This window comes from Beta vulgaris, chromosome 1 (genome assembly GCF_026745355.1).
Source record: "Beta vulgaris subsp. vulgaris cultivar EL10 chromosome 1, EL10.2, whole genome shotgun sequence".
Classification (NCBI taxonomy): domain Eukaryota; kingdom Viridiplantae; phylum Streptophyta; class Magnoliopsida; order Caryophyllales; family Amaranthaceae; genus Beta; species Beta vulgaris.
In genome coordinates, this window is record NC_079202.1 from 53,243,721 (window position 1) to 53,267,387 (window position 23,667).

Sequence of the window (23,667 nt, forward strand, 5' to 3'; positions counted from 1 at the left end):
CAGGTAAGAAAACTTTTCATTTATCGATATTGTACTTTAAATTGATAACACTAAGTACAACTTGGTCTAATGGTTAAAACTTTAGCATATGAACTTGAGGTTACGGGAGTAATATGCAATTTCTAAATTTTTTTATTGTACATGGATTACATAAACTAAAACTCCCTAGGGAGTGCGCCACGTGGCACAGTTTCTTGTTTAATTAGGAATGCCTTTTAATATATTTACCAATATTTTGATCCAATTGACGTTATAACATGTTAAGTTGTTAAAAAAATTCTAAAGAACTAGGGATAAAAATAACAATTTCAATGAAATTTGGGTAAGAGAATGTTATTAATTACTTAATAAAAAGGTTAAAGATAAAAAAAAGTTATCTACAGTTATATATAATTATAAGACCTTATTATGTTTTACTTAGAAACATTAAGCATTAAAATTTCAATGGATTAGTGCGTGGTAAAACTCTCACATTTCATTTCAAAGGACATGTGTTCAAATCCTAATAACTACACCTAGCTTCTTAACGTTTTCTTTATTGAGATTATTATAATTCTACTCCGGCAAACAAAATTCAATCCAGAAAATGCAACAACAACAACTATTGAAGAGAAGTAGGATTATCTGAATTTGAAATGAAATAAGGATTCAGAATACCTTCATTGTTAGATTGTTGCTGTCCAACATCAGATTTACCACCAGTATCTACAGATCCTTCAATCGCCATCATAGAGTTTCAAGATCAAGCTTAAGATTAATTGCAAGAAATTTCACAATTCTGAACAAAAATTAGTCAGAATTGATGAACCTCAATCTCAAATGTGAGACTAAGCTCTGATACCATATAGATTATAGAGAGAGAAATTATGAGAATAGAAGAGAACATAAAATTCTCATTTACTTAATGAAAATATACTGAGAGAAAGAGCTGAAAACAACTTATATACAACTTATTCTAACAACCTTCTAGTCGCCTTTATAACAAACTTTTACTAACTAAAACTATTAATTATAATAAAATAAATTAACTCTTATAACAAGTTTTGATAATGCAGTGCCTATTGCAATATTTATAACTAATTGGGAAAGCTAGACTGATATATGTTGATCAATTTGTCATGTTCCGTGTTTGCCATTTCATATAGGATTAATTTCCTCTTGCAAAAAAATATTAGGAGCTACATGTTATTCTTTTTAAAAAAAATCAAAGAGAACCTATCCTTCCATAGAGAATTATTTTGGCAAATTTTTTCCTCTAGAATTTATGTAAGAAGGTTTCAAAGTGAGCAAAATTGGGCCTAATCGTGTAGAAAGTATAACAATCGTTCATTATCAAAAGGATAACATACAAGGGAACCGAACAAAAAGATGTTCATATTTAACATTGAGATAATTATTAGTAGGTTTCCACTTGTAACAAGAAATCCGTTATTATGAAACAATTGTCATACATTTTTTTGGAGGATGGATACCTAATTTTCAAGGTTATTTGTCACAACAACTTGTCTTCAATTATGAGCTAGTCAAGTAGCAAATTCTCCCACGAAAATACATGAAGTGTAAGTCCCTACCACGTCCTGCCGCCCACCATGCTTATACCAATAATTGACTTTATATTTAAACAAAGTAATACTCAATTTTCCATGGCTTTAATTTCTACCAAACTTAAAATTAGTCCCTCCATTCCTTATCGATGTTACTAGTTGAAAACTTGGCACTTTTTGGAGTAACATAAAATCTTATAAATACTTTCCAAAGTACAAGAAAAAAACATAATTATGTGAGGTCTTGTTTGATTTGTCTTAATTAACAATGAACTTTATATATATATATATATTTTTTTTGCTAAAGAACATCATAAGCGGGGCTTCATCTTGTAATCACAACATCTCGTATTATAAGATTAGAATTCAAGATCATGTACACACACATATTATTCTTAATTACATCTACTATAACTTTTTGCTTGATCAAAAAAGTTTATGAAAGATCGTTGATGTTAACTATATTGAGTCTGAATTTGTTTAGTGACGTATAAAAAGGAAAATTTCCTCCAAAGTATTTAATATTTCGCCATATTTAAATCAATCAAAGCTTACAAATCTTTCAGAATCAAAAGAATTAGGGGGATTTCCAATATTTATATTTTATTAAACACTATAATTAAGTAAATTAACAAACATCGAGATTTAATTGACAAAAATCCATTTCATTCTTACTTGCTATTCTAACAAAAAAATTGTAATGGGTACTAACTTTAAAAGATAATGACATTTTTACTTATGATGCTTTTGAAAATTATTAGTATTAGTTTATTAGGTATGTGACTAATAGGGAAAGTTTAGTCTAAATAGGTTTTCTTCCAAAAATTCCATAGAATCTTTCCACAAATTCCTAATTTATTTCCATAGTTTTTTTTATTTTTTATTCCGAAGCATTATACGTTATTACTATTACCTCTATTTCTAAAAGTTAATTACAGTATCACTTTTCACACATGCACTTGCAAAACTTTGATCACTAATATCTCTAAGGGTCCGTTTGATTCAACTTATTTTGTCTTATAAAGTATCTTATCTTATCTGAATTTATCTTATCTTATTTTTTATTGTCTGATCTTATCTTATCTTCTTTTTTTCTAAAGTGAGTGAAGATAAATTAACAAAACATCTTATATAATCTTATCTGATCTGATCTTGTCTTAGGGCCTGTTCTCTTCGGCATAAAACAACTGAACTGAACTTATTGGAGCTGAACTGAACTGAAATTATTGGAGCTGAACTTATCTGAACCGAACCGAACTGAATTGAATTAAATTAAATTGAATTAAATTGAATGTAATAAATATATAAATAATATTCTAAACAATAATAATATGAATATTAAATAATAATTATAATGATAAGTAATAATAATGAATAATAATAATAATAATAGTATTTTGGATATCTTTAAATGATAGTTATAAATAAATAATATTAATAATCATAAATTAATAAATAATAAAATAAATGATAATTAATAATAATTATTTTATATTATTTGTATAAATATATTAATACTTGATGATGATATATAATAACAATAATATCTAAGAAGTAAATTAATATTACTACTATTTTAATAATTAGATTTAATAATATAAAAATATTTAGTAATAAAAATAATGATTGGGTTGGACCGCGAAAATTACATTATAAAACGTCTTGACGCGATTTGATTGGTTTATGGGCTAAAAAAAGTGGGTTTATTTGTGCTTTGACCTAAACCATGTTCCTCCTAATAATAATAGTAATAATAATGAGTAAAGGTATAATAAACAAAATAATATATAGAAATAATAATAATAATAATAATAATAATAATACTTAATAGTAATGATAATAATAATAATGATAATAATAATAATAATAATAATAATAATAATAATGATAATAATAATAATAATAATAATGATGATGATGATGATGATGATGATGATGATGATGATGATGATGATGATGATGATGATGATGATAATAATAATAATAATAATAATAATAATAATAATAATAATAATAATAATAATAATAATAATAATTAGTAGAATAAATTATACCAACATAATAATAATATTTAACAAAATGATTATAAAAGAATGGAGCTGAGCTGAACTGAACTGAACTGAACTTATTGGAGCTGAACTGAACTGAGCTGAACTGAACTTATTGGAGCTGAACTGAACTGAACTGAAAATAAGTTGGGGAGAAGAACAGGCCCTTATAAGATCTTAAATAAGTTAAAATAAGTTGAACAAAACAATGGCTAAGTCTATGAGGTTGAGGTGGCAATGTAGTGACATCACTTCTCACGTTGTATCACTTAGGTCTAGAGATCAAATATCAGGAAATTTATTTGAGGAATCCCCCTTTAACTCCCTGAAGTCTCGTTCAACTTACCTTTTTAAAAAATCTATAATTTTTTTTTTAAAAGTACGTTTGTAGACCAATCAAACCACATGACTATATTATTTCTTACGCATAAATCACAAATAATAGTCAAATTGAATTTTGTGAATAGTAGCAGAAGTCAAGTATAACCATTAAATAAAATTAGAGACTATGCATCTCAAAATAAAAATTCATTATGTAGATGCCATCTTACTTAATTAATAAAGTTTTATAAGGTGGATAGCCAAGACTTAATTGAGATGATTTTTTGATGGGAAGCGAATAATCCCACATTTGAGCGATCCTCCCAAAACAATCTCACCTTTCACAAATGGGAGAATAATCCCATCATTTAAGGTGTGTCTACTCAAAATGGACCATTACTTGTTGGTAACCTGCAAGGCTGCAACTGTAGGTTTTTTCTTTTCTCCTTTCTCTGCTTCTTTTTCTCCACAACACCACCACCTAGCCACCTCACCTCTGCAGTCCCCAACTCCCCACCTACCCCTACCCCAATGAATCTCAGCCCCCACCAGCCCCTCCACACCACCCCTGCAACTCGCACCTTGCAGCCCCACCCGCCCCAGCCCCTACACCACCCGCTCCCACCCCCACAACAACCCGATCCCCTCACCCTCCATCCCCTACAGGTAGCCATTCCTTCGTCTTTCCTCACCCCTGCAACTCGCACCTTGCAGCCCCACCCGCCCCATCCCCTACCCCACCCGCTCCCACCCCCACAACAACCCAATCCCCTCACCCTCCATCCCCTACAGGTAGCCATTCCTTCGTCTTTCCTCACCCCCTCCACCGGAAACCCCCTTCCCCCTCGCTTCCCCCGCAAACCCCCTCCCTTGCAAACCCCCTTCCCCCGCGCTTCCCTCGCAAACCCTCTCCCCCGCCCTTCTCCGGCAAACCTCGCCGCTCACACGCTTCCACGTCAGACCCCCACCCCCTCCTCTTCTTCCTCTTTCTTCGGCCTGCTCAGGAAATCCCAATTTTTCGGAGGGAGGGGGATGAGGGCAGGGACGAAGGGGGTGAGGGGCGACGGAGAGAGGGGAGAAGGGGGTGGGCAGAGACGAAGGTTAGGGAGGGGTGACTGTTTGCCTGCGGGGGGTGGGGTTTATTGTGATTGGGGGTGGGAGGGTGTTTTTGTTTTTTTTTTAAAAAATAATATAAGGGTGGGTTATCACCTTTTGAACCACTGATTAGTAAAAAGGCCAGTTTTTAACAAATGTCCCACAAAGGTGGGACTGTTTTGGAGAGATCGGGCAAAGGTGAGATTATTCCCATCAAAAAATCCAAATAAAAAATAAAAAATCATTATAGATGCCATCTTACTTAAAGTTTTATAAGGTAGATAGATAACCAAGACTTACACGAAACTTGAGATCGAATATAATTAATCCTCTGTTTTTGACACACAAAAAACCAACAAAATCATTCTTTTAATCGCTCTAATAACTTAGGAATTTCTTTCCACCAAAAAAAAACATGAACATTTGTAATTTTTGACATTTAAAAAGACAAAGAAAAAATAAATAATAATTTGCGACTGAAAACCAACAAAAAAAACAATCCTTCCTTACTTTCAACGATCAAACCAACACAAAACACTCCTCCTTCCTCTCTCCATTCACCTGCAACTCCGTGCAACAATAAAATTACGAAATTACCCTCATCAATGGCGAAAAAACCTTCCTCCTCATCAATGGACGCCAAACAAATCATCGACGTCTTACCTTCTTACATCTCTCTCTACAAAAACTCCAACCCAACCCAAAACTCAAACCCAAACCCAGAAAAATCCGCCATTTTAAAATGGTTCAGCAATCTCTCTCCTCATCAAAGAGTGGCCCACTTAACCATAGTAGACCCCACTTTCACACAGCTCCTTCTCCGCATGCTCTCCTCTCTAATTCTCTCTCCTCACGTGACCTTCTTCCTCCTCCCCGACATCCCCTCACGTGACTCTCTCCCAACTCTCTGCACTCGCCGATCTCGCGGCTTACTCGCTCGACTCGCCGCGTCCAACGAGTCAACTCACTTACTCCGCTCATCACTGCTTCTGTTCTCCTCGTACGAGTCAGTTACTACCTCGGACGCCGCGTCGCTTGATACGGTGTCGTTTAAGGAGGGTTTCGTGGATGATTTTCCGCGTTTTGTGGAGACGATGGACCGGGTTTCTGACTCGGGGTTTTTAAACGGGTCGACTCGGGATTGGGCTGAGTTGGGGAACGAGTGGGCCGAGTTGGGCTGGTTGAAGGATAAAGGGTATTATGGTCTTGAGGAGTTTGTGGCGAATCGAGTTGAGGTGGCGTTGAGATTGGCGTGGGTGAATAGTGGTGGTGGTGGGAAGAAGAGAGGGGTGAAATTGAAAGAGAAAGCAAGGAATGTAGTTGGGTTAGGGGTTAATGTGTATTGGAGGAAGAAAGGGTGTGTTGATTGGTGGGAGAGGTTGGATCATCGGATGAAACGGTCCGTGTTTCGGATGGTTTTGTGCCGGGTTGCCAAATCTCTGGTATGGGATTTCATGCTTCTTATTATTTGGTTTTGTTGAAATTGCATTGGTTTGTACTTTTTAGTGTGGTACTTGATGTTGCATTGCTATTGTTATGTCGGTAATACTATGGAATAGTTGTAATGTTGAATTGATATGGTAGAATGACTTAATTAAATTTTGATAGGAGTGAGTATTGTTTTCGGCTGATTGCTTTAGCTGTACCTATTTATGTTGTAAATGTAAGAATGTTATGGATGAGCAAGGTTTATTTTCGTGGTATATGATGGAAAGAGTATAATGCAATCTTGTAGTTTTTGGTGAAATGATTGGAGTGATGGTGGAAATTAGTAGTTCTAGGTTGTGAAGCCTGCGTTATATTTAGATTTTTGGAAAAGTAAGGAAAACTCAAATGCGGAATGTTGGGTAATAGTTCCTTTCTCGCGCATAACTTAAAAGATGATGTATCTCTTTTTCTCACTAGCATATATAATAGGTAGGAAAACATTGTGGCTTTTGTGGGTTGTTATACGAGTACTACTTAGCTTACCCTTATATTTCCCGCGTACCAGTGAAAGTAATTGTTACTTGACAATTGGTTTGGGAAATTGAAGAGGTTCTGTAGTTTGTAGGAAATTGTATTATCTAGAGGATTGTAATTTCCATGGAGTTGCATTTCCTTCTAATTGCCTAAAATTGTTTGGCTCAAATCAGGAAATAGAATATCCCAAATACTTAGAGGGGAGCGAGGCTGGTTAATCCACTTTATATGTGAAAAGTGGAATCAAAGATTTCCAAAAGAGTTAACTTGAATATTTCCATGTTAACTAAGTGATCACATAACATATGCATATTCTAGAAGTGCATGACTTGTATAGGGCGTATCCAATGGTTAGAACCTTACCTTAGAATGAGCAGAAGATGTTGCATGGAGATTGCTAGATATTTCCATACTTTGCCTAGAATACTTCTTAGTTTATCAGCAGTGAGTTTTTTCTTCAATAACAGCGATCCTCTCACTGAATCTAATGGAAGGGGTGTGGCTATGAAAAAAAAATCATATTAGCTATCCAGCTTCTCATATCCATTGATTATAAGTTGTCCGAGATAGAATATTCTCATTGGAGCAAACAAAATGACGAAATAAGCCGTTATGGACTGTTCACTGTTCTGATGAGGTGATGTTAATTAGAGTAATCCTCTCTTGAAGCATGAGTTAATCCAAGGGAACATCTTTTGAGGAATGTAAAGGTTTTGAAATTCATTTTCTCTTTGCTAATAATATAAAATGCAAATTGCAGCCTAGCAGTGTTCATTTTCAAGTTTGTCAATTTGGTTATATACATGCTTATGCTAAGATAAATATAGTAGGATTTCCCTCAAAAACTAAAAAGAAGATAAATACAGTAGGTTGAGGAGATTCTCAAAATTGTACCTAATATGAAACAGGTTACTTTAAAAACTAATATGACTTATGTACTCAATGGAACATATTATGCTGAACCCATATTGGTTCTCTATTTTTTACGGAAATCAGAGATAGCATCCATTGGTGAGATTGAAAGTAGAGTCGAAGTGGGAGCTATCAAGGATAAGATGGAGGATAGAGGGTGATAGATCACGCACAGGTAGTGGACTCATGGGTCCATGACTATGCTAGAGGCATTTCTCTGATGTTTATGGCATATATAGCGAAAAATGGTTATTGTTTGACTAAGGGCTTGTTCTCTTCGACATAAAACAATTGAACCGAGCTGAACCGATTGCAACTGAACTGAAATGAATTATATTGTAACTAATATAAATGATAATTGGAGCTGAATTGAATGGATTGCAACTGAATTGATTACAACTGAATTGAACTGAATTGAAGTGAAAACAAACCCTAAAGATGGAAATTTTGGAGAGAAAAAATGGCATTCCTTGTACATGAATTGACACTTTTTCGTGAAGGAGAAATCACTTTGATGTTTTAGACAGATTCAACGCTTACATCAGGACGTAATAGTCTCGTATCGTTGGATGAAGTATGACCTAGCTGGAAGAGGCAAAAAAGCATATTAGAGAATTGGGTATGTACTCTGTAGGATCATATTGCATTAAATAATGTAGCATGGAGAAGGATATATTTGAGTGACTCATTTCATTCTTTTAGGGCAAAAGCTGTTGTTATGGTAATTTCAAAAGTTTGATGAAAAATTTAAATGTTTGAGGCTTTGACATGGCATTTAGATTTTGCAAGTTGCAACAAAAGATTCTGAACTAAGCTTAGATTTGCTTGTTTTAAGATGATTAGTAGTCATTAAACCATTTTGATTCCATTTTTGCGCTAAGTTGTAAATCAATCCAAAATGTGTTATTGGTTTTGTGGGTGAACTCCAACTCATTTGGTATAGTAATTTGAAGCATGTCAAGTTAAGGTTATAGATCTCACCCATGACCTATCGTTTTTTTTTTTGTAAGTGAACTCAAAATTACTGAAAGCCTGCATAAATCAATGGGTGAGAATGTCAATGTGAACCTACCTATACCGTGTTTAATGTTTAAGTTGTGTACTTTTATGACTGTCTTTGCCATTATTGCCAACTGTAGAAATTTTCATTTATAGGGAATGAGGAAAAGCATGTTTTTTCTTCTTCTTATTAGAATCTAAGATTTGACCTGTTTTGTAAACAAACAAGGACTCTTTTATTATATGAGATGAAAGATAATGCTTCTAGAAAGGCACACTAGTCTTTTGAAGTCCCAGAAGAGTTAGTTTTCTTCTTCTTCATTCTCCCACCCCTCCTTTTTTTCTATTCTGAGATGCAGAAAGAGGCAGATGACAAGTTTGAGGGGGCAATCTTATAGATCGTTTTGTGGGTTGCCTAGTATGACTAGTCTAGTTCATCTAGAACACTCTCGGCTCTTAGAGCACGGAGGTGGATTGGAGAACATAGGCATTCACTGTGGAAGTCCATGTAAGCTTTACTTCTGAAACTATTTTTTCCTAGTTATTCTTCCTTTGAGAATACTATGATTTTGATGGTGAAGCTTCATCTCCAATTTCCACAATAGCAAAACCTGTGTTTATTTAAAATAAGGCTGGAAATCTGGAGGTTAGAAATGACAATAACTTTACCACTATACAAATTCCCTAGCTCTTTCGAGTATATGATGGATTGATGGGGAAGAACTCATATTTATTCCTGTAAAAGCATGTAGGCACTTGGTATAGGGGATCCTATGTGAGAAATATGAAGGTGTTGCCTTATTGGCCATTGCTGAAACTATAGTCTGACTTCTGACTACTTTAAGTTTTCAGACCGGTGACATCGTAAAAGGCGCTGATGGAATTGTGGAGGACAGGTTGTGGAATTTCGATTTAGAGGAGGAGCCTTTGAGACACAGAGATCACAATACATTTACTGCAGATAATTCACAAAGACGTGCACAGTTTGGCTTGACATCTGATTTAGTTTTGTCTTCTTCCAGTCCTCCTACCACATTAAAGACCGCAGTTAATAGGTTGTTTGTGCTTCAGGTCATCATAGCTATGGCACTAAAATTCCCTCATGATGACTTGGATAAAGAGAAGATCTTTTTCAGCTCTCTAGACTCTGTAAATACAATAGTAGATGGAATTTTAAGGAAATTGCGAGGCTTGCTTATGGTTGTTTCACTTGATCATACTAAATTTGAACTAATGGAAGATGAGAATGTGGCAAACAAAACAAAAGTTAAGCAGGCTGCATCTCAACGCAAGAAAAAGGGGAAAAATCGAAGTGCTAGAAACTTTAATTCTGCTTTGAAGAATTGCAGTGATGATTTTGCAGTGGACAAAGCTCTTGAGGTATTCCTCTTTTTGTAGCTCTTGTTGATTGAACAGTTTTAACATAGAGAAAGCATGATTTGGTTACATGGGAATTAGGATATTTCAGGGCAATGAATCTGGAGTGGTGCATGATAATAATCTGTTGAGCAAGGCAGACGAGGATCTTAAAGGAGGTAGTGGGACGAGTATGCTATCTTCGGAAAAAGGGGTAACTGTAGTGTACATTGCTCAGTGTAGTTTTTGCTGTCAACTGTCCTCCTGGATCTTTGAAATATTGCATTTTTTCTTCTGTTAGCATACTGAAGCACTGACATAAACAGGAAAAGATCCAAAACGCTGCTCCTGAGACGTCACAAACTTCTCCTGCAAAGAAGGCAAAACAAAAGAAGAAGAAGTCACGTGGGAAGTCTGATGCTTCAAATAAAGTCCAAAACGCTTCAGTTGGAATACAGACTGCTTTCTCTTCCTGTATCACCACACAATGTGGGGAGGAGCATATACCTGTAGGTCAGGACACTTCTACTGGCTATCAGAATCTTCAGCAGAGTCTATCACCTTGCAACTGTAAGGTTGGTGCTAAAGAGGATCATTTGTGTAATAGTGAACAAGGTGATTTGGTATCTTCTATCCAAGACACACATAGTCCCAGGATTCACAGTCACTTGTTATTGAACAAGCAGAGGAACACTGAAGTTCCTAAGATGGAGACTGTGAATCATTCAGCAGATTCTGATATATGTCCTGTTAGGGTGACAGAAAAGGAGTTTCAAAGTCTTCATGAAGCTGACTCTAATGGGGACCCTGCTATTGTGGCTGTAACGGAGTCCCACGATACCCCAATTAATGCCGGATGTCGCGAGGACTGTGCCACTAGCAACAAAGTTTCTACATCAGTCTTAAATGGAAAACCTGTGGATGCTAAAACTGAAACTATCCTTATCCGTGAACGAGGTAGACGGAGCAGATATAATGGCGAAGCTGTAATTCCTGCATATTATCCCTCATATGAGTGGCCTACTGTGGCCCCTATTCGCTTGGCAAGCTTTAATTCACAACATCTTCCACCTGCTACAGACAGATTGCATTTGGAGGTTGGCCACAATTGGCAAAACCAGTCTCAACATTCTTTCATACAACAGATGCATCAGACAAATCCTAAGATTGGAGGGCAGGTTGGTAGGATTATTTCACAACCATTACCGTCAAGTTTAGATTGGCCTCCTGTTGTTCCGACTTGTAAATATGATTCTTCATTTATTTCAAGGCGTCCAGCTGGAAAACAAAGCTTTACTGCGCTAAGTCCCCATAAAGGCGCACCGAGTAACGAAGAAGAAAGAAAATTCTTTACGGATTACTTTGACATGTCTGAACCATCAAGTGCACAAGAATTAGCTGATGAATATGATAGTCATTGGGTATCAGAGGAAGAATATGAAGTCCATGCTGTCTCTGGCAAAGACTATAATCAATTCTTTGGTGGTGGTGTCATGTATTGGAATCCTTCTGATTATCGAGGTGCTAGTTTCTCTCGCCCCCCTTCACTAAGTTCCGATGATAGTTCATGGGCTTGGCGTGAAGCTGACATGAATAGGACGGTTGATGACATGGTTGCATTTTCGTCATCTTATAGTACAAATGGATTAAACTCTCCATCTGCTACTCCTTTTTGTTCTCCATTTGAGTCTTTACCTCCAGGGCACCAAGCAATTGGTTATGTTCGGCCTGGGAACGAAGGGAAATTGGTACATAGCTCTCCAACAATGGCAGACTTAGAGGTTGAAGAAAAAGTTCCTGGATCTTTGGCAAGTATAGCTAGTGATGGTGATGCCAATTCCGGGGATTCATTTCCTTACCCGATTCTACGACCTATTATAATTCCAAATATGTCAAGAGAAAGGTCAAGATCTGAATTCAAGTGTAATCATGAACTACAAAGCCCTCATGTTCCTCCAAACAGGCGCGAACATCCTCGAATTAAGCGGCCACCCTCGCCCGTGGTGCTTTGTGTTCCACGTGCTCCTCGTCCTCCTCCACCTTCTCCTGTAGGAGATTCAAGAAAACATAGAGGCTTTCCAACTGTTAGATCTGGTAGCTCCAGCCCAAGGCAGTGGGGTGTAAGAGGATGGTTTCATGATGGAACTAACATTGAAGAAGCCTGTGTACGTGTTGATGGGGCTGAAGTAGTTTGGCCGTCTTGGGGAAATAAGAACTTCTCTGCTCGGAAAATGATTCAGCCTTTAACGGGAGCAATACTGCAGGATCGCATAATTGCTATCTCTCAGATAGCACCTGATCAAGAACATGTATGTTAGTCTCTTAGTTGCATTTAGTTTTGTGTTCACGTCAATTTCAGTTACCATATACCCGTACTTGACTGCAGCCAGATGTTGCCCTTCCCCTGCAACCACCTGAATTGGCAAATTGCGCAACATGGAAAACTTCTCTGCCTGTGATGCACAATCTTCTTCACGAGGAAATTGATTCTTTCTGTAAGGAGGTAGTTTCTTGAGATCTTATCTTTAAAGTACCGTTCCTGTTTGGTGAAGGTTCTTTATATATCAGCGTGCCTCTAAGTCTTCATTCTATTTGCTTCGACAAGGCTGCATAAATATTTTTATTAATTTTTTTCCAATGTGATCAAAAGGTTGCTGCCGGTAATTTAATTAGGAGGCCTTATGTTAATTGGGCGGTGAAGCGGGTTACCCGTTCGCTCCAAGTTCTGTGGCCTCGTTCCAGGACCAATATATTTGGTTCCAATGCCACTGGCTTGTCCCTTCCAACAAGTGATGTTGATCTTGTGGTTTCTCTGCCTCCAGTGAGGAACTTGGTAATCACTACTCATGTTTCTATCTTAACTGTTTTTCTTGTTAAAATTTGTTCTCGTTTCTACCATGGGCCACGGCATGACTTTTATGTTTATTTATTTGCAGGAACCTATTAAAGAAGCTGGAATCTTAGAGGGTCGTAATAGCATAAAGGAAACATGTTTACAGGTATAGACAGTATAGTTGACAAAATAGTGAAATTGGTGCTCCTGCTGTGGATGTTACTTGTTACTTTGTTTTGGTCCATCTTTTGTTACACTAGTTATTGCTGTACTTTTGCTATTTCTGCATGCAGTTTTGTGGTAGAAGCTGTGATGAGCAAGCAGCACAAAATCATTCTATGATTTTTTTTCTAAACCATGTCTCTTCATTGCTCCTTCTCATTTTCTCTCTGGTTTTATGTGTTTTGTCATGTCTCGCTCCATATTACTCCAGATGAAATAACATGAAAACACTGCTTTGCCAAATCGTGAAAGTTTTAGGTCCACTGTTTGCAGCTGCAAGTTAATACTAACATTTGGAACCCTGTGCTGCTTGCTGTCCTTGTTTTATGCTTGAAAAAATTGCTCCTTACTTTTTTTAAACATGCTTGTGTGATGTAATGGATATTGAATGATGTGATAAATTGGATACCTTGCTGTTGGTTTGGCTTCACATATGGACCTTGCACTTTTTAGATAAGTGACATTATTCCCTTCAGATGAGAGTCGTCCTATTCTGGAGATTTCATCAGTGTTAGCCCATTTTTGTATGTGCTGAGTTTCGATACATGTATTTGCAGAAATCTTTGTGTTAAATTCCACTAAACCTGCTTTCAAAATCTTGTTATGTTTTGCCGATTTTTATCTGCTGTTTCTTCTTGTTCTTTCCTTCTGCACTCCTGTCACTCTTTTGTTGGGTTAATGTGTCTTTTATACTGGTCTAATACTTGTGTGTTTTTATGAAAGCAATCGTATATCTGACAATATTTATCTTGCAGCATGCTGCTAGGTACTTGGGAAATCAGGAATGGGTAAAAGCAGATTCTCTAAAGACTGTGGAGAATACAGCGGTAAGTACTCTCTCTTTACTATCTCTTTTGGCGAGTCATCTTTCGCAAAACGTAACTTTTCTCTTCATTGTAGATCCCCATTATCATGCTTGTGGTGGATGTTCCACATGATTTTGTGACTGCTATTGCTGCGCCCAGTGTGCACACTCCTTTAAGTGGTCAAAATCAGCTGCATGATGCACCAGCAGTTGATCAAAATGATACTGTTGGTTCGGACAGTTCTCCTTCACCGACATGCTCAGAACTTATCAACAACTTAGACAAAGATTCTACATCAGTTCGTCTTGACATTAGTTTCAGGTCACCTTCGCACACAGGGTTGCAAACCACTGAATTGGTAATTTATTCTAATTTGATTACCTATTAATTGCTTTTCTCTTATGCTATTGCGTGAAATCTATTGGTTACCAGTTTACCACATAAAAAGCTTGTTAATTATAGCTAGGCTGATTTGAAAGGCAAGCCTGTAGCTTGCAGTATGTGTTTGGGATTTTGGGTACAGTTGTAAAATTGATGGTCAGCCAGAGGAAATATATGTAACTTTTCTGTTAGCCAAGTATAATAGTTAATCTGATGCTGAAGCAATTGCTTCAGTTTTTCACTTATTTGTTTTTGGTAGTCATTTAATAAGAAGTAATCTTTCTTCATTCTGTGATGAACTTATTATGGGCTCTTTCTATCAGCATTCTTTCTTCATATTCATGCTAAAATTTGTCATGCAGGTTAAACAGCTTACTGACCAGTTTCCTGCAGCCATTCCCCTGGCTTTGGTACTTAAGCAGTTTTTATCAGACCGTAGCCTCGATCAATCATACTCAGGGGGCTTGAGTTCATATTGTTTGGTAAGTTTATTTAGTTGACTATATGCTACATATTCATAACTGCCTGCAGAGAAGATTGTTGACCTTTTTTAGCTGCGCCTTCCCCTTGTCTCGTGTGCTTCCTCATTTCATATTGATGTTAGTTAGGAGGAAATCATACGCATTAGTCAACTGAGAACTGAAATATGGAGATACGTTTTGGCTTGTATTTCTACTAACTCAATTTAGCCTATGTATTCTAATCATGCTGTTTATGTTTGTAATTGACCTACATAAATTTCTGTATTACTCGCACTTGTTGGCCCCATTTCAAGATAATTTTTCCCATTCAAGGCTGAACAGTTTTGTAATCTGTTGCAGGTTTTGTTAATAACACGTTTTCTTCAGCATGAACATCATCATGGTCGGCCTATTAATCAAGTATGAAGCCAACTGAAATAATTGCTGTTCCATATTCGTCTCATAGAGTTGCTTTTTTTTTTTTGAAAAAAAAAATAGTTCCTAGCTATAGACTTGAGATGTCTCTTAAATTATTTAAGCAGGCAGGGGCTACAGTCTGTTGAAGAAGCACTTGTTAGTTCATAGACGTGACATGGACATCTATACACTTGTATGGAATGTCAGTTCCATCATCAATGTCATCAAGGTGGCACACACGCGACTGGCATGTTAGTTTGATCGTCGATGTCATCAGTGTGGAAGAGTCTCCTTATTGATGCTAACATTGTTGGAAATTATGACATATCTTTGACCTGTGTCAGATTCTTCATTTTACCTTAAGTGCCCATGTTGGATCCTCGACATTCCGACATGGGTATGGACACTTCATTTTTCTAAATAGTGTAGTTGGACACTTGGACACGTACCCATGCATTGACACACAAGAATCAATCATTTTGGTGAACAAGAAATCGATAGCAGTGATATACTGAGAAGTGAAGAGAATTTTGTGATGGAGTGTATGTGCCCTCCATAATTCCCATGTTTCTTGAAACTGTGAAGGGAAATCGGTACTCTGTAACGGTTAAGAGGCAATACCGTTACGAACCAATTATTAGCATCCATATTCCACAATATTACAAGTTTTGGAATGGATGAATGGCTTAAAAGTTCCAAATCTGCAAAGCATCATATATTAAGACTATCCCTTAAATAGTGGGGAAAAGAGAGAGAGGGGAAGGGAATTCTAGACGCATTTGGAGCTTGGACATGAGTAACTAATTTATTTGTCGGGTGCATCTTTTGTGATGACAGGTTGGCAAAGATAATTGTCCTGGAGCTATAATCATATATATGTATTGCCAATTTTTAATGAACTCGGGCAAGTACCTGATCTTACTAACATGAGTAAACTTTTGCAGAACCTTGGCAGCCTTTTTATGGATTTCCTTTACTTTTTTGGGTGAGTTGAAGAATGCTTAGTCGTATACGTATATCCTTGTTTTTGTTGAATTCAATGTGTAAAATATTATAGTATGGTGCTGTTCGGGACTTCATATTCCTAATTCTTATATAAAATGAATGCAGGAATGTGTTTGATCCTCGACAAATGCGTGTCTCAATACAAGGGAGTGGGTTATATATAAATAGAGAAAGAGGGTATAAGTAACTGTTGTAGCATCAGTATTCAAAACATAGTTGATTTGCTATCTTAAGTTGCTGAGTTCATGTTGATTGTCTTATCTTGATGTTAATTGCCTTCTTACAACTGTAGCATTGATCCAATCTACATCGATGATCCTCTTTTCCCAACAAATAACGTGGGGAAGAATTGCTTCCGGATTCATCAGTGTATCAAGGTGTGTTTAAATATTACATATATTCAGAATGTGAGCTGCATACCATAACTTATTGGCCAGTATTGAGTTATCTATATCCCCTCCCCCCCTCTCTCTCCCCCGCCAATAAGTTTACAAACACCTATCCTGTCTGCAAAGACACTGTTTCATCCTATGGTGCAGTCAAATTCTACTTCTTTTGCCATCCTATCTTCTTTAACTGATGCTAATCTTTTTCTAATGTTGTTTCTAGTTCTGGACGTTTTGGTCTGGTGCTTAGGTTGTGACAACCTGCAATACTGTTTGGAACATCTCTTCAAAACGTCCAATTCTTTTTGGGACCTTTATTAGTAAAAGGGGTTCTGTTTTAATCCATATCGCTTCGTGCAAAATCAAGTTTCTATTTTCATGAAATTATAAAAATACTTTAGTAGTTGAATACATGGTTGATTCCTCGCTGGCAATTCCCTTGGCTTTCCCCAAACTGGTTTGCATGAATCACGAGTAAGGTTGGGTAATTGATGGCGCTGGAAAAACAGGGCTGGAATGCCTCAGGCACCCCCTGGTTTCTTGCTAGTGTTTTGTTTTTGTATTGTAATAATTATTTTTATTATCGTCTAGCATGAAGTAACTCATAAATTGATATGCACTAGCGGAACCTGTGTTGTAGGGGGTTTACATAAAATACTGCACCTTTTTTCTTTATCAGAAGAACGATGAAATGGGTAGTCTGCTATCAACTTTGTTTGGAATAACAACTGAAAAGTATTTTTTAGCAACAACAGCTTTTTTTGGATGGAGGCTGAACCAGATGGTTGTAAGAGATCATTTAGGTCCACTATGCATCCATCTAACTGTGATAATGATATTTAGTAATTGTTTTTAATGAAGACTCATATAGCTTTCTTGAATAATTCAAATATGGTACCTTGACAATTGAAGTTTTAGTATTGAGGAAGTTTTCCACTTGATATTCATGTTTTTAAATGGAAAAATATGAAGGTGTGCTGTTTTCTGTTTAAATGCTATCTGTTTTAACTCCAAATTATTTGGTGCTTTTCAGGCCTTTGCAGATGCGTATGCTACTTTGGAGAATGAGGTCAGCTGCCTTTCAGCTGAGAGTGATGTGGAAACGACAAAGCAGTACAGATTGCTTCCAAAGATCATCCCAAGCATAAGTCTTCCATAGGGATTCCATCTTGTTTCCACGGCTCTGGTATATTTTTCTGTAATGCTTATTTTTACGAAAAAGGAAGTATTTTTTCCCCTCTGGTTTCTCACAGAAAAGAGTATATGACAATCCCTACTTCTCTACGCGCTTCTGCTCCTTCAATTCTTTCATTTTCCACCAGTTCTTGTTTTAGGTGTTTTGCTTTTTTAATCTGGAAAAAGCTGACCTATATTGGACTTAGCTGAACCACACGCGAGATGTCTCAAGACAAGGTAATCTGATTCCCAACTAAACCCATATAAAGACCCGAGCCAAACCACAATTAACAAACTTAATTTGACAATATTGATTCTTTTCCCTCTTCTCCAGCTACTTGAGAATGATGCCAATGTGACTTGAACTGATATACAAAATTGTCCAGAGACCAAACTGAATGTTTTGTGAACTCATGTTAACCTGAACAATAATATCCAATCCAGATGACCCCCCCCCCCCCCAAAACCCCCTTTTTATGCTTTAAATTCTTTTTGTGTTTTGTTTACTTGATGGACACATATGAATGTTTGTAGATGCCGGTTCCTCCAATGTACTCGAAGAGTACTCTGAAACGTGGCCTCAGCCCCTAGGTGACTTGCTCTCAGGTATGCGTGCAAATATCTTGAATTATTCATTGTCAAAATTTTGGACTTTGATTGATGACTAAATTTCACATATTTGGTAGGCTCAAATGAAGATATGTTGCTTATTGCAATTGGAGTTTATCAAGCATCTGCAATGTGTGAAAGGTGAGATATGGATGCAGTAAATCATCAGACCTTCTTATGTTTTTCCTGCCTTTTCTCCTGATATATCTGTGTGATACTACTGGACGTTAGAACATCAGCTTTTTGTATCACTCATGATTTCACGCCTTAGAATTTAATGCAGTAATAGTTCTTGATGATTAGAGGGGTAACTTATCTGTAGTTCCATCTTTGCTGGGAACATAACAGTTACCCCTGTCTGATGACGTACATCTGTTGGATTGTACAGATGCATTGCTGCAACTTACAAGATCCTTGACCTTGTAAGATGCATGTTCTCTTGTTTCTTGGAGCTTGCAGTGTAAATCTCTGATACAGACAATTTAAGTTGACGAGAGGAGGTAAAGCTTCAGAATATTGTTATATTTAAAAAAAAAAAATTGATGACGAGCTTCTCATTACTGCCTTGACCATTTGTATAGGCCACATGCTTCAGACTGCTATACTGGTTGGCTGAAAAGATGCACATGTCACAAGTTAATAAATTATTACCTGTCAATATGGTTTATAGTTCCCTGGTGTAACCATTCGGTTTTGCAAGTACTACTATATGTTACAGGTTTGACTCCGATACTTCTGCTAATGAGTTGATCTTAGATTTGTTTAGTCTTCTTTTTCTTCCTTTTTTCTGTGTGGTTGTCATGGTGCATATCTTTTCATGTAGATGTGGAGGAGGAGGATTGACCTGAAAGAATTCTGAGCTGTGCAACTCTATGCATTCTGAAGTGACCAATAAGATGGTGCTGAAAGCGAATGCGAGCTATATATATGCAGTAAGCATTGATCATAGGTATGACTCTTTCCACTTTCTCTTTTGTTTGGCTCGACAAAAACAGCTCTATAAAATTACATAAGCAGTTACTTCCTCCTTTTTTTACTCTCCTAGTACGTGGTTTTTTTTGTTTTTTTTAATCTCTTCCTATATCTCTGCTCTTTTAAATTTTTGTGCCGTACTTCAATGTTACAAGTAAAATAATTGGAGGAAGTATATTGCTCCAAGTTAATTGGTCAACCTTATTTTTTCTCTTTATGTTGACCTTATATGATCAAATTTGGTTGCTTCATTTTTCTCAAGTTTCTTTGCCTCAGGCTTTACCAGGGCATGTCGCGACTGCAGCCGCAGAGCAGGCAGCTATGTTCAAGTCCATTGAATTGGGTCACCGAGCTGATGTGCTTCCATGACAAGACTAGCTTGTCTAGCATTAAACTTAGAACATGTTTCTGGATAGTCTTTTGTTTCTATTGAGTTGGTTTTAGAGTTTTTGCAAACCAAAATTTAGGTTGTCAATTCTGGCTACTGTTGTATATACCATAAAAAATAGTCTGAACAGACATCATCACAGATTCATAATGAAACTTGATGACATCAAGTTGCTTACTTTACAATTACCACTTTCAAGCAATAAATAGACAATGAACATAATTAAATAGATTGTACGTATATTTATCCGCATAAAACTATCAGCGCTGGTCAATAGAAATCAAGAACTAGCTGGTATTCATTGAATGCTTTACTAGATGGCGATGCTTCTCTAAATGATCAATCGAGGTTGAATATGGACCCTTTCTTGCTGAGTTTTTCTTTTCTTAGGACCTCTTCAGATTTCACACCAATTGAGAACACTTCCATGTATCTAGATTTTTAGGTATGGATATCTCTCTTCTGCTCTCAAACTTCCGCTTGATGCGTATGGGCTTGCTCACATGGTAGTGTAACAATTCAAGACAGGAAATCAACATCTTCGGGAGGACCCTTCCGAATCTTCTCTTGTAATTCTAAATTCTTCGGCCATACAAGCTCAGTTTCTTCACCGAACTTGGAGTAATATCTCTCTAGGACCATCTGTTCGAAGTATGCACATCAGAACATGTGATAAATGAACCATGCACTTGTTCATTGAAGATCAAAATAAACGTGGCGAAAAAGAGAGCATTAAACATTAAACACAAAACTGAATACAACGGGTGTATTGAATATATAATACAACAGGATTTAATCACCCAAAACTACAAAAGGTCGCCTTTATAATGTTTGACTTTTATGTGTTTGGGGCAACTAAGCTTGTTGTATGCTTGTACATAACACAAGATTTAATGTACATTAAAACACAATAAGATGATAGTAGAATGTACCATAGCTGCATAGGCATCGATTTTTCCATCACGTCCAGACTTGTTAACACCCCTGAAGATATCCAAGTGATGTCAATCATAAGTGACAAACTGTGGATCATAAACCAATATATAACATTCAGGAACATGTACATTAATTTGTTTCAATTTCTACGTCATTAACCTTCTTGTTGTTCCAAAGCAAAAACACTCAAAAGGTGCTAGTGTATATTGGCATTGTAGCTAAAGACTCACGTATTGATCATTCGATGAATTGCTTCAACTGATGTGCCATATTCATCCTGCAAATATACTCTCCAGCCCCTTCAGATAAAAAAGAAGAGGAATGTAAGTTGAAGTCATTAATCAATCTGTTGGACTACAGCATAACTCTCAAGATGTCAATCATAACTCGTAAGTGTTGTTGAGGAAGCAGGATAGAGGAACGATGAACGAAGCACTAGAAGGTCAGGAATTATAGGAACACCACATCACCCATGTCACCCTTGAACATTGTCCTTATAGGTAAGGAAAAATGAAAATGAATAATCCCAACTTTTGCTCATCTGCCAAAAATAATCCCACCTTTTAATTATTCCATAATATTCCCACCTAGTTTCTACCCTATGTCCCTATCTGCTCATTGTGGTCACTGACGTGTTGAAAGAAATTGGTGAACGGTAGAACACCCACGACCACCACGATCCACTCAACAACACCCCACCCCACCCCCCCCACCCCCCCCCACCACCACTGCCAACAACCCCATTTTTCCCCCACAACCACTACTGCCAACAACCTGATTTCACCCCATCACCACCACTGCCAACAACCCCATTTCACCACAACACCACCACACAACCACACTACTACCAACCACCACCAAAACTCCGCACACCTACCCCACCACCCACTTCAAAATTCCGTCAATGTGCTTGGACGGTTTTGGAAGAGCAGCAGAAAGGAGAGGAGAGAGAAAGAGGGGATTACACCTGCCACCTCCAAAAAAAGAGGGAGAGAGATAAAGGAGGGGGGATTTAGTCCAAAAATGGCGGCATAGTAGGTGGCGTGGGCGGAGTACGAGTCGGACTGGGGGGCGGAGGGGAGAGGGGAGGGGTGGTGGGGAGGGAGTAGATCGGAAATGGTGGTGAAAAGGGTATGAGTTGTTCTCTAACCTATTCAACCGGTTACCGATCATAGGGACCAAAATGAGCAGATAGGGTAGAAAGGTGGGATTATTATGGAATAATCCGAAAGTTGAATTATTTTAGACGGATGAGCAAAAGGTGGGAGTATTCCTATCCATTTTTCATTGCATCAAACATTCGTGATAGCACTATTTCATCCATGTTATCGCGCCAATAGAAAGTTTGTAGCTAAGCACTTGAAAGAGCATGACATTGTTGAGAAACCAACACCACATAAGAACTTGTTCTACATTGAGGCGCATTTGAAGATGCACAATTCCTAACCAGAGGCAACTTTACACAACATCAATAACTTATGTTTCATTGACATAGGATGTAGAATAAAATTGAAAGGCTAACCCTCTTCCTGGTACCTTAATCGTCACAGATTACACAAATATTCTGCTCCTTCAATCTCTAAGTAAAAGAAAAGGAAACTGGTAGAGTCATATTCACAAACAAAATAATCTTCAGCACTCTAAAACCTTCCCTTCCCTGAAGACTTCTCTACAAGTATATAATGTCATCACATGCACACGCACACGCACACGCACACACTACCAAACTAACCTTGAACCATAGCAAACCCATTTAAACATTCTAAAAAATGTGTTATCCTAAGATATATTTCAACTTTATTTGTATCATGTCATTTGTCACGGAAATAATTTCTTTTGACGATTCATGTTAGCCGACTCCAAATTAGATTGGGAATAAGATTATAAGACTCTTTTTGTTTATGTTAAAAAAGTTGATATTGAACCAAAAATAGATAAAAGAATACCTTTCAGCAGCCCTAACAGCCAGCCTTCCTGCAACACTACGAACTTTATTAGATTGAGGGGTCTCATTTCCATCACTTGATTTTGGCAATCCTATTATAAATTCATCTACCTCCTACAATATTTCATATTCAAAATCAAATAGTAGTAATAAAATTTAACAATATAATAAACCCTTCAATTCCTAAAAAAAAAAAAGTTAACCTCTTTTTCTGCAATATCAATAAGACGAAGCTCAAGCTTATCCCCTCTCAAATTCAGCACCTAGAAATTTAAAATCAAGACAAACCCATTAATGTACAAATATAATTAAATAAAACCCATTAATGTACAAATATAATTACAGAAAACCCATTAATGTACAAATATAATTAAAGAAAACCCATAAATTAAAACTGAATTTAACATAAAAAAAAAAAAAAGGGTTTTACAGTTAAAGGACGAAAGGAGAAGCCTTTGCTGAGGGCAAGACCAGTATGAGACAATCCCCAATCTACCCCTAAACTGAAGCCTCCCCTCCAAAGTGGGTCTTCTTTTCTACGAAGGGCATTTGTGGGAATTTCATTTTTTAAGGGCACTGAACTTCTTATTGTTTTTGCTCCATTCACAGAGCTAAGATAATTACTGGGTATTTGCAGTGAAGAGATTGAAAATTTGGCAAATTTATTTTGATGGGTAAAGAGAGTTTGTGGTAATGAGGAGAAATGGTGTTGGAATTGAGAGTAAGGTTGAAGTTTGTATGGTGATGATTGGAGTAATACCATTTGAACTGCCGTAGAAATACAAATAGAAACAGTTATGAAATTTTGGACTTGGGAGAAAGAAACCGAGTGTCTGTGTATCCTTTATTATGTAATTTCATTATTTCAATTTTTTGCCGGGATATATCGAGGT

General features: G+C 36.9%; 2 protein-coding genes across 8 annotated transcripts; one reads left to right on the forward strand and one right to left on the reverse strand.

Annotated features, from left to right (window-relative positions):
* The first annotated feature begins 5,067 nt into the window (after nucleotides 1-5,067).
* On the forward strand, nucleotides 5,068-20,078 carry LOC104905346 (hypothetical protein). 6 transcript variants are annotated; one of them, XM_057394580.1, is made up of 22 exons: nucleotides 5,068-6,450; nucleotides 9,734-10,261; nucleotides 10,350-10,451; nucleotides 10,564-12,546; nucleotides 12,624-12,740; nucleotides 12,888-13,070; nucleotides 13,174-13,236; nucleotides 14,048-14,119; nucleotides 14,193-14,456; nucleotides 14,842-14,961; nucleotides 15,301-15,360; nucleotides 16,302-16,342; nucleotides 16,468-16,539; nucleotides 16,655-16,739; nucleotides 17,782-17,934; nucleotides 18,083-18,161; nucleotides 18,459-18,530; nucleotides 18,611-18,674; nucleotides 18,922-19,033; nucleotides 19,115-19,251; nucleotides 19,357-19,482; nucleotides 19,782-20,078. In XM_057394580.1, exons 1-15 carry the CDS (start codon nucleotides 5,614-5,616, stop codon nucleotides 17,905-17,907), a joined length of 4,653 nt encoding a protein of 1,550 aa, XP_057250563.1. In that variant the 5' UTR covers nucleotides 5,068-5,613; the 3' UTR covers nucleotides 17,908-17,934; nucleotides 18,083-18,161; nucleotides 18,459-18,530; nucleotides 18,611-18,674; nucleotides 18,922-19,033; nucleotides 19,115-19,251; nucleotides 19,357-19,482; nucleotides 19,782-20,078. The 6 variants fall into 6 exon arrangements, with proteins under 6 accessions (XP_057250563.1, XP_057250562.1, XP_057250564.1 ...); XM_057394579.1 differs by having other exon boundaries at nucleotides 17,782-18,161; XM_057394577.1 differs by lacking the exon at nucleotides 18,083-18,161 and having other exon boundaries at nucleotides 5,069-6,450; nucleotides 19,768-20,078.
* On the reverse strand, nucleotides 19,968-23,627 carry LOC104905348 (hypothetical protein). 2 transcript variants are annotated; one of them, XM_010693864.4, is made up of 6 exons: nucleotides 23,205-23,622; nucleotides 22,978-23,037; nucleotides 22,776-22,888; nucleotides 21,060-21,128; nucleotides 20,826-20,877; nucleotides 19,968-20,535 (listed from the first exon to the last, which is right to left on the reverse strand). In XM_010693864.4, the coding sequence occupies exons 1-6, from the start codon at nucleotides 23,535-23,537 to the stop codon at nucleotides 20,413-20,415; spliced, it is 750 nt and encodes a 249-aa protein (XP_010692166.2). In that variant the 5' UTR covers nucleotides 23,538-23,622; the 3' UTR covers nucleotides 19,968-20,412. The 2 variants fall into 2 exon arrangements, with proteins under 2 accessions (XP_010692166.2, XP_048496506.1); XM_048640549.2 differs by having other exon boundaries at nucleotides 20,438-20,535; nucleotides 20,826-20,915; nucleotides 23,205-23,627.
* Between the last annotated feature and the right edge of the window lie 40 nt (nucleotides 23,628-23,667).